This window comes from Martes martes (genome assembly GCF_963455335.1).
Source record: "Martes martes genome assembly, chromosome: 5".
Taxonomy (NCBI): domain Eukaryota; kingdom Metazoa; phylum Chordata; class Mammalia; order Carnivora; family Mustelidae; genus Martes; species Martes martes.
This window is the reverse complement of record NC_137892.1, coordinates 18,001,339-18,012,958: the sequence shown is the minus strand read 5'-3', so window position 1 is coordinate 18,012,958 and position 11,620 is coordinate 18,001,339. Positions and strand designations below refer to the sequence as shown.

The following is an 11,620-nucleotide window of genomic DNA, read 5'->3' as shown; positions in this document are numbered from 1 at the left end:
CTCTTGCCCAGACATCAGTGGTGACTTGAAGTGACTTGCTTCCTAGTCTGAAAACTCTTTCCTCTCTTGGAACACTGAAAAAATAAAATTTTAAAAATTTTAAAAATTTAAAATAAATTAATACTCTATTCTCAGTTGTTATAGGGAACAGTATACAAATCTTTCACATTACTTTTAGTGCTGGGTATATGATTTTTTTCTGGTCCCCCCTCTCAAGATATAAGCCTCCAGTGATCAGATAGGTCCAAGATTCCAGAACAAGCTCAGTTTCATTGACCTCAGAGAAGGTGACAAAGGGACCTCCTTATCATGGCTGCCTTACATTCCAATCAGCTTCAGTCTTTGTTAACATCATTTGTTACATCAGTGACACTTTACACAGCTTTTTATTCAGGCCACTTTCTATACATTATACAGTCCACCAGGTGAATTATCTTCCTGACTTCTGTTCTGTCCTCTTTAATACACAGCAGGAAGCAAAGGATGGGTGGGATCTCGGGACAGTTGGGAGGGTCCATAACAAGTCCCAAGTGGATAGTCCAGCATGACTTTTTAGAACATGAGAATCCATATCACCTGCTGTTTCTGCTTCAGGAAAAACAGAGAGTCCTTTCAACACCTTGTTCCATGAACCAACATACTTTCTAGATAAAAGAAACCACATTTGCAACCATTAAACGTTTCTATCTCCTAATGAAAATATACAGTATCTTTTCTGAGAAAGAAAGGAGCCACTCATCCTTTACCTCCCCATATGAGAACCAAAGTCTACGACATGAAGTAGGAGGTGATCAGAAGTGGACTTTCTGGAGGGTCTCATACCACCAGTGAGAAGGGAGGGGGTGGGGAGGTAAGTGCTGGTGCTGTCTTCTCAGATTTGCCACATGAAGAAATACTATTTTCATAACATTACATTAAAGACAAGTGAAGCAAGATAAATAAAGGATAATGTGGGCAAGAAAGTTTGGATAGAAAAATTAGTCTGCAAGTCTGAAGAGTATCTTAAGGAAAAAGAGCTTTCCGAGATAAGGGAAGAGCCTGAGCAAGGGCAAACTTTACATCCAGGTCAGAAGTCCACACAATGCCTAGACAGAAAAAGAAGGGCTTCTGGATACAATGTTGTGTCCAAGACTGTTGTTATACAGCACAGCCCAAGCCACCCCTTATTGTACTAACTCTTTTTCCTTCCCTCTTGTCTCCTCCCCATTGTGCCTTCAATGTTCCAGCCATGAGTCAGTCCTCCTCTTCCTCTTCCACACCTTCTCCTACAGAGGTTGGTGATTTGGTCTCCAGCCTTGACAAGCTTTTTAAGGACTTCAAACTGGAAAGCAAAATGGTCTCTCAGGAAGCCATCACATTGATTCAATCACACCTGGAGAACGGGGACCTTCAGAGAGCCGTTTCTGCAATTAGTGATGCATTGAGAGACATTGACAATGCCCCTCTGAACATTGCTGTGATCGGGGAGTCTGGGGCAGGGAAGTCCAGCTTCATCAATGCCCTGCGGGGAGTCGGGCAAGACAAAGAAAACGATGCCCACACTGGGCCAGTGGAGATAAACTTGGAGAGAACTAAATATGAATACAAAAAATTTCCCAATGTGTTGTTATGGGACCTGCCTAGCCTGGGAACCACTCAACTTCCACTACAGGAGTATATGCAGAAAATGAAATTTGGGGAATATGATTTCTTTATTATCATCTCTGCTACACACTTCAAAGAGAATGATTTGCATCTGACTATGGCAATTAGGAAAATGAAGAAGAATTTCTATTTTGTCCGAACTAAAGTGGACCTTGATTTAAATAATCTAAGAATGTTTAAACCCAGCACATTCAAGAAGGATGAAGTCCTGCAAAGGATCCGCAATTACTATGTGACTCAGTTGGAGAAAGCCAATATGGATGACACTCAGATCTTCTTAGTCTCCAGCCTTGAATTGTCTAACTATGATTTCGAACGCCTAGAGACCACGCTTCTGAGGGAGCTCCCAATCCACAAGCACCAAAAGCACTACATCTTCATGCAATACCTGTCAACTGTTGCTGAGGTTGCCATTGATGAGAGAAGGGATTCCCTGAGAAAGAAGGTCTTGTTGGAGGCCCTGAAGGCTGGAACTTTGGCCACCAGCCTTTTTATGGGTTCGTTCAGTGATAAGGATATGGAGAAACTGGAGGAGAGTTTATCCTTCTACAGGTCTCATTTTAGTCTGGATGATGCATCCCTGGAAACCATAGCCAAAGACTTTAACGTGTCAGTAGAGAAACTCAAGGCAAACCTCATGTCTCCCCATTTGCTATCAGTTGAGAAGGATGATGAGTCATTAGACAAAAAACTGTTGAGATATGTGGAAAAATTCTTCCCTGTTAGTGCCACTCCTTTTTACATTGAGATGATTTTCTGTTTGCAAAATTATTTCCTTGAGTGTGTGGCAAAGGATGCTAAAGCTCTTCTTAGAAAAGAGAATTTTAAGGATGCTGTGGGCTCTGGACCAAATTCTCTACTTCAGCATGTCAGGAATAATAATGGGAAAAGTGAGGCACCCAGCTCCTGATTCTTCTCAGTGTTGTCATGGTGCCTGGTGCCTGGAACATTGACTTTGGGCTCCCTTGAAGCAGTCCTGTCCCACTGCCCTCAAGGTGTATCACGGACATTTCCATAATACACTCTCAAACAAACTACCCACTTAGTGACTATTATTTGATAGTGAGAGTAATCAGCTCTAAAGAATCCTTCCTTCAGATGATCTTAGTCCTTGTGTGATGGTTACTTCATAGCCAGCACTGGTCTCTCTACCGACATCTAGTAAAAAATGGCTGTGCACACATTCAGTAGGTCCTCAAAAACGATTTTTTAAATGAATGCATACATAGTGCAATTTTGGTGTTCCTGACATTTTGTTGGGAATGCATACGTTCTGATCATTAATAGATCCTCAATTAAGGTGACTGATATCCTCCTTGTCCTCTCTAGACTTATCATTTTATTTAAGAACATAACAGATGGAGAGCTGAACATGTGTCACCGGAAATGAAAGAGAAACATCAGCTAAGGAAAACCGTTATCTGGGGTAACTTGTGAGAGGGACAAGTGCATAAGAAGGGACATAGTCCAAGGTTTGCATATTGCAACCAACACCCCTTGGTTGCTCTCAGTGTATTTTGTGTCTGAACTTGAGAAGTTAGGGAATAAGAGACAAGAGGATTGTGGCAAATCTAAGTGGAAATTTTTAAAAATTACAAAAGTTTTTCGTAATCATATCTGATCCCTCATCTAATAAGAGGAATGTCATATCACTAACATATCATTTTTCATATCATTACATTGGAGGAGATTGTACAGTTTGACATTCCGTGGGTGAAACGGTAGAGAAATAGTTATTGTCATGCAATATTGGTGTTTGCACAAAATGACCTGCCTGTAATGTGGTGAATTAGGCCATCTCAATAAAAGTTACACACTCATTTACACTTTGCCCCAGTGATCTCACATTGAAGAACCTGGGCCACAGAAATTGAGGGTAGATTCATGGCTGGCAGGGGGTGGAAAGTGGGGGAAATATGTAATGCTGCTGAAAGAGCACCTCTTTCAGTTATAAGGTGAATGTGTGGCATGTGACTATACTTAGTAACACTGTGCAATAATACAACACAATATTTGAAATTTGTTAGAGAGTAGTTTCTCCACCTGCTCACCACACACACACAAAGGATAAACATGTGAGGTGATGGATGTATTAATTTGGCGCATATGTGAGTTGATGGGTGTGTTAATTAATTTCATTGCAGTAATCATATATCATTTAAAATATATATGATTTATAATATATATGTACATTTAAAATATATATGATTTTGTTTGTCAGTTTTACCTAAATAAACCTGGGGGAAAAGAACAAAACAACTAGAAAAAAAATACAAAATATGTCTGCTTAAAACTATTAATCACAGCACTGACTGAAATGGTAAAACACAAAAATCCAATGTTCTTCAGCAGGAAATGTTACATCCACAAAATAGATGACTGGACAACTGTACAGAGGAGTAATACCCTGTACACTGCTATGCTCTCATCTCCAGGATACTGTTCAGTGCAAGAAGTAAGTCCATATATCATGTTAGTGATGATCTAAGACAGTGCAAAATATTAATAAATATTTGCTATGTTCTTCAATTTAACAAAAGACAACTTCAGTAATAAAATTCCATTATCTATAGGGGAATTAGTGGTACCACGTGCAGAGACAGTGTAAGGGCTAGATTTTACTCAGTAAAACTTGTTTTACGTTGGAACACACCACAGTTTTACAAAGCTAGATAACTGTGTAATTAAACAAAAAGACCCAACATTTATAGAAATACAGAGCATAAAACAAATTGAGGTTATTGTTGGCTTAACAAAATAAAAATTATTTCAAGATTCTATTTATTTATTTATTTATTTATTTGCACTTATTTATTTTTAGTTTTTAAAATTGCAATAGAGTTGACATACAGTGTTATATTAGTTTCAGGAGTACAAACAGTGATTCAACACATCTAACCATGACTCAGTGCTCATCATGATGAGTGCACTCATTCCCCATTCTATTTCACATATCCTCCCACCTACCTCCCCTCTGGTAACCATCAGTTTCTTCTCTGTAGTTAACAGTCTATGTCTTGGCTTGTCTCCCTTTTTTTATCCCCCAGGATCATCTGTTTGGTTTCTTAAGTTCCACATATGAGTGAGATTCTATGGTGTTTTTCTTTCTCTGACTCACTTATTTTGCTTAGCACAATGCTCTCTAGCTCCATCCAAGTTGTTGCACAGGGCAAGCTTTCATTCTTTCTCATGGCTGAGTAATATTCTGGTGTAGATCACATACTTCCTTATCCATTCATCCGTGGATGGACATTTGAGCTCTTTCCACAATTTGGATATTGTAGATAATGCTCCTGTAAACATCAGGGTGCAGGTACCGCTTCAAAACTGTATATTTGTATCCTTTGTGTAATTGCCTAATAGTACAATTGCTGGATCCCAGGACAGCTCTATATTTAAGGTTTTGAGGAACCTCCATACTGTTTTCCAGATTGGCTGCACCAGTTTGCATTCCCATCAACAACGTGGGAGGGTTCCTTTCCTCCACATCCTCAGCAGCACCTGTTTCGTGTGTGTGTGTGTGTGTGTGTGTGTGTGTGTGTGTGTGTGTGTGTTTATTTCAGTCCCTCTGAAAAGTGTGAGGTGATATCTCATTGGGCTTTAGTTTGCATTTCCTGATGGGCAGTGATGTTGAGCATCTTTTCATGTGTCTGTTGGCCACCTGTACATCTTCTTTGGAGAAATGGCTGTTCATGTCTTCTTATTTTTGAAGTTGGATTATTTGGGGGTTTTTGGTGTTGAGTTTCATCAGTTAGGATATTAACCTCTCATTGGATAGATCATTACCAAATATTGTCTATTTAGTAGATTGTCTTTTTGATTAGTTGATGGTTTCCTTCACTGTACAAACCTTCTTTTTCTTTTTTTAATGTGGTCCCAAGAGTTTATTTTTTATTTTGTTTCCCCTGCCTCGAAAAATGTTGCTATAACTAAGGTTGGACACTTCTTGTGTTCTCTCCTAGGATTTTATGGTTTCAGGTCTCACATTTAGATCTTCAATGCATTTGAGTTTACATTTACATATGATGTCAGAAACTGGTCCAGTTTCATTGTTTTGCATGTAGTTTTCCAGTTTTCCCGACTCCATTTGTTGAAGAGAATGTCTTTTTCCCATTGCATAGATTCATAGGGCATATAATTGTGAGTTTATTTCTGGGTCCTTTATTCTGTTCCAGTGATGTTGTGTCTATTTTTGTACAAATACCATAATGTTTTGATTACTACACTTTCTATTATATCTTGAAATCTGGAATTATGATATCTCCAGATTTGTTCTTGTTTTTTTTTTTTTTTTTTTTTAGTTTCCCGTGAATATTCAAATTATTTTGTGGTTCCAATTTTAGGATTTCAGAACTCTTCTAAGGGTTTTTTTTAGGTCTGTTTACTTGTATTTTGATAGGGCTTGCATTGAATCTGCACATTGTGTTGCATACTATAGGCGTTGAACATTTATTGAGTTTTCCAGTCCATGAGTGTGGTATATATTTCCATGTGTCTCTGTCATCTCCGATGTCCTTCACCAGTGTGTTATAGTTTTCCGAGTACAGGTCTCTTGCCTCCTTGGTTAAGTTTATTTAAGCTTTTTGAGCATTTTGCATCTGTATTCATCAGAGCTAGTACCCTGTTGTTTCCTTTTTTTATAGTGTCTTTATCTACTTTTGGTCTCAGGGTAATGCTGGCCTCTCAGAATGAATTTGGACATTTTCCTTCCTCTCCTGTTTTTTGGAATTGTTTCAGAGGAATAGGTTATTAACTCTTCTTAGCTGTTTAATAGAATTCATCTTTGAGGCTATGTGGTCCTGGACTTTGCTGGGAGTGTTTTGAATTATAATCCCATTTCATTGCTGGGTATCAGTCTGTTCACATTTTCTATTCCTTCTTGCATGAGGTTTGGAAGGGTGTATGTTTCTAACAATTTAACCTTCTTTTCCTAGGCTGTCCAATGTGATCTCTTACATTCCTTTAACTTTCTGTGGTGTCAGTAGTTACTTTTCCTTATCTTCTGATTTTGATTATTTAAATCCTCTTGTCTTGATGTCTCTCTCTCTCTCTCTCTCTCTGATGAGTCTGGCTAAACATTGATCATTCTTGTTGATCTTTTCAGAGAACTAGCTCCTTGTTTCATTGATCTTTTTGATTGTTGGGGCATTTATTCATTCATTCATTTATTCATTTATTTATTTATTGGTTCCAACTGTGTTTATTCCATTCGTAATCTTCATTACGCCCTTCCCTGTCTAGTCCTGTGTTTTGTTTCTTGTGTTTCTAGCTCCTTTAGATGTAGGAGTAGCTTGCTTTCGTGAGATTTTTTGTTGTTGTTCTTGACATAGGCCTATATTGCTACAGTTTTCCATCTTAGAATAGTTTCTCTTCATCCCAAAGATTTTGGACCATTAGGTTTTCATTTTCATTCCTCTCCATGTATTTTTTTTTATTTAAACTTGAAAACAATCTGCATTCTGCTGGTTAGAAAGCCATCTTCTGATGTATCTGTTACATCCACCTAGTCCAGTGTGTCATTCAAAGCCACTGTTTCCTTCTTGATTTTCTTGGACGATTTGGATGATCTAGCCATTGATGTCAGTGGGGCATTCAAGTCCCCTACTATCGTATTCCTTATGATTATTCCCTGCTTGCATGTTGATACTTGGGTTACATATCTGGGTGCTCCCATGTTGGGTGGACACAAATCGTCTGTGATTATTAGATCTTCTTGTTGGACTCTTTTTTTATTATGATTATGTATGTCCTTCCTTGTTTTTTCCAACAGTATTAGTTTTAAAGACTATTTTGCCTGATATAAGTATTGCTGCTCTGGTATTCTTACTTCCATTTGCATGAAAAATGTTTCTGCATGAGTTTGCTTTCAATCTGCATGAATCTTTTGGTCTGAACTGAGCCTCTTGTAGGCAGCTTATATATGGGTCTTGCTTTTTTATGCTCTCACCCATATGTCTTTTGTTTGGAACATGTGGTTGTTTTACAACCAAATTATTGATTGATAAATATGCTTGTTTTTTTTACTGTCATTTTTTATATGCGTGCTTGGTTTTTTAGTTCTTCTCTGTTCCTTCTCCTTTTGCTCTCTTCTTATAGTTTGACGGCATTTTTTAAGTGATATACTTAGATTCCTTTCTCTTTATTTTTTGTATATTGATTACAGGGTTTGGATTTGTGGTTACCGTTAGGTTTGCATGTAAATGTTGTGCACATAGCAGCCTTTATTAAGTTGATGGTCACTTAAGTTTGAACCCATTCTTTATGCTTTGTACCCCAATGTTTTATAGAGAGAGAGTCAGCCTTTACACCCTTTTAGCTATGAATCCCTTAACCGATTTTTATAGATATAATTGATTTTACTGCCTTTCTGCTTTAACCTCAAGATTGGTCTTGTAAGCGATTAGCCTAATACATTTGTTATGTTTGTATTTGCCTGTGAAATTTCTTCCTTCCTTATTTTTCTTAGTCCTGATTATTAGTCCTGATTATTTCTTAGTCCTTTTCTTTCCACTCAGATTTCCCTTTAACATTTCTTATGGAATACTGATTTTGTGATGATGAACTCCTCCAAGTGTATTTTCTCTAGGAAACCCTTTATCTATCCTTCTCTTCTATTTTTTATCATTATTTTTATTATGTTCTGTTAGTCATCATACAGTATGTCATTAGTTTTTGATGCACTGTTCCAAGATTCATTGTTTATGTATAATACCCAGTGCTCCATGCAATACGTGCCCCCCCTTTTTTAAAAGATTTTTTATTTATTTATGTGAGAGAGATCAAAAGTAGGCAGAGAGGCAGGCAGGGGGGGGGGGGAAGCAGGCTCCCTGCTGAGCAGAGAGCATGATGTGGGGCTCGATTTCAGGACCCTGGGATCATGACCTGAGGTGAAGGCAGAGGCTTTAGCCCACTGAGCCACCCAGGCGCCCAATACGTGCCCTCCATAATACCCACCACCAGGCTTGACCATCACCCCCCTCCTCCCCTCTAAAACCCTCATTTTGTTTTCAGAGTACACAGTCTCTCTTAGTTTGTCATGCCCTCTGATGCCCCCCCCTTCATTTTCCCTCCCTTCTCCTAATGTCCTTTGTGTTATTCCTTACACTCCACAAGTAAGTGAAACCATATGATAACTGACTCTCTCTGCTTGACTTGTTTCACTCAGCATAATCTCCTCCAGTCCCATCCATGTTGATACAAAAGTTGGGTATTCATCCTTTCTGATGGCTGAGTAATATTCCATTGTATGTATGGACTACATCTTCTTTATCCATTTGTCTGTTGAAGGGCATCTTGGCTCTTTCCACAGTTTGGCAGTTGTGGCCATTGCTGCTATGAACACTGGGGTGCATGTGCCCCTTCTTTTCACTATATCTGTATCTTTGGGGTAAATACCCAGCAGTGCAATTGCCGGGTCATAAGGTAGCTCTATTTTGAATTTTTTGAGGAACCTTCACACTGTTTTCCAAAGTGGCTGCACCAACTTGCATCCCCACCTACAGTGTAAGAGAGTTCCCCTTTCTCCATTATCCTATCCAACATTTGCTCTTTCTTGCCTTGTGAATTTTGGCCATTCTAACTGATGTAAGATGATATCTCAGTGTGGTTTTGATTTGAATTTCACTGATGGCTAATGAGGATGAACATTTTTTTCATGTGTCTCCTAGCCTTTTGTATGTCTTCATTGGAGAAGTGTCTGTTCACGTCTTCTGCCCATTTTTTGACTTGATCATCTGTTTTTTGGGTGTGGAGCTTGAGAAGTTCTTTATACATGTTGGATATCAGCCCTTTGTCTGTTGTGTCATTTGCGAATATCTTCTCCCATTCTGTGGGTTGCCTCTTTGTTTTGTTGACTGTTTCCTTTGCTGTGCAGAAGCTTTTGATCTTGATGAAGTCCCAAAATCATTTAAAATAATTTTTTGTCCCCTTTTCTCTCTCCTCTCCCTCTTGGATCCCTCAATGTGACTCTTATTACACTTGGTTATGTCACCGAGTATCCTTAATCAACTAATTCCCATTTCTTACAATTCTCTTTTTTTTTTTCTCTTCTTCCTGGTTCCTTTTTATTACTCTGTCTTCTAGGTCATGGATCTGTTCTTCTATTACTTCTACTCTCTTTTTTCTTCACTCTAGTGAATTTTTTTTAAAGATTTTATTTGTTTATTTGACAGAGAGAGATCACAAGAGGCAGAGAGGCAGGCAGAGAGAGAAAAGGGGAGAAACAGACTCCCTGCTGCACAGAGAGCCCAATATGGGACCCAATTCCAGGACCCTGAGATCATGACCTGAGCCAAAGCCAGAGGCTTACCCCATTGAGCCATCCAGGCGTCCCAACTCTAGTGAATTTTTAATAAAAGTTATTGAGTTTTTCATGTCTTATTGGGTTTTTTTTTCATATTTTTTCTTTTTGTTTTGTCACAGGTTGCTGCCTGTGTTCTCCTCAAGGATTTTGATGGATTCCTTTCTCACATTGAGATCCTTCATCCATTTTGAGTCTATTTTCGTGTGTAGTATAAGGAAATGGTCCAATTTCATTTCTCTGCATGTGGCTGTCCAATTTTTCCAACACCATTTGTTGAAGAGGCTGTCTTTTTTCCATTGGACATTCCTTCCTGCTTTGTCAAAGATTAGTTGACCATAGAGTTGAGGGTCTATTTCTGGGCTCTCTATTCTGTTCCATTGATCTACGTGTCTGTTTTTGTCCAGTACCATACTGTCTTGATGATGACAGCTTTGTAATAGAGCTTGAAGTCTGGAATTGTGATGCCACCAACTTTTGCTTTCTTTTTCAATATTTCTTTGGCTATTCGAGGTCTTTTCTGGTTCCATATAAATTTTAGAATTATTTTTTCCATTTCTTTGGAAAAAAATTGATTGGATTTTGATAGGGATTGCATTAAATGTGTAGATTGCTTTAGGTAGCATAGACATGGTCACAATATTTGTTCTTCCAATCCGGGAGCATGGAACATTTTTCCATTACCTTGTGTCTTCCTCAGTTTCTTTCATGAGTACTTTATAGTTTTCTGAGTATAGATTCTTAGCCTCTTTGGTTAGGTTTATTCCTAGGTATTATATGGTTTTGGGTGCAACTGTAAATGGGATTGACTTCTTAATTTCTCTTTCTTCTGTCTTGTTGTTGGTGTAGAGAAATGCAACTGATTTCTGTGCATTGATTTTATATCCTGACACTTTACTGAATTCCTGTACAAGTTCTAGCAGTTTTGGAGTGGAGCCTTTTGGGTTTTCCACATATAGTATCATATCATCTGCAAAAAGTGATAGTTTGACTTCTTCTTTGCCAATTTGGATGCCTTTAATTCCTTTCTGTTGTCTGATTGCTGAGGCTGGGACTTCTAGTACTATGTTGAATAGCAGTGGTGATAACGGACATCCCTGCCATGTTCCTGACCTTAGTGGAAAAGCTTTCAGTTTTTCTCCATTGAGAATGATATTTGTAGTGGGTTTTTCATAGATGGCTTTGATGATATTGAGGTATGTGCCCTCTATCCCTACACTTTGAAGCGTTTTGATCAGGAAGGGATGCTGTACTTTGTCAAATTATTTTTCAGCATCTACTGAGAGTATGATGTGGTTCTTGTTCTTTCTTTTATTAATGTATTGTATCACATTGATGGATTTGCGGATATTGAACCATCCTTGCAGCCCTGGAATAAATCCCACTTGGTCATGGTGAATAATCTTTTTAATGTACTGTTGGATCTTATTGGCTAGTATTTTAGTGAGAATTTTCGCATCTGTGTTCATCAAGGATATTGGTCTGTAATTCCCTTTTTTGATGGGATCCTTGTCTGGTTTGGGGATCAATGTGATGCTGGCCTCATAAAATGAGTCTGGAAGTTTTCCTTCCATTTGTATTTTTTGGAACAGTTTCAGGAGAATGGGTATTAATTCTTCTTTAAATGTTTGGTAGAATTCCCCTGGGCTTTTGTTTGTTTGGAGATTTTTGATGACC

General features: G+C 38.4%; 1 protein-coding gene across 1 annotated transcript; it reads left to right on the top strand.

Moving 5' to 3' along the window:
* Positions 1-1,228: 1,228 nt before the first annotated feature.
* Positions 1,229-4,103, top strand: LOC308343268 (interferon-gamma-inducible GTPase 10-like; the record flags this gene model as incomplete). The annotated part of the gene is made up of 2 exons (XM_080804316.1): positions 1,229-2,365; positions 4,080-4,103. The coding sequence occupies 2 exons, from the start codon at positions 1,229-1,231 to the stop codon at positions 4,101-4,103; spliced, it is 1,161 nt and encodes a 386-aa protein (XP_080660442.1).
* Positions 4,104-11,620: the final 7,517 nt, after the last annotated feature.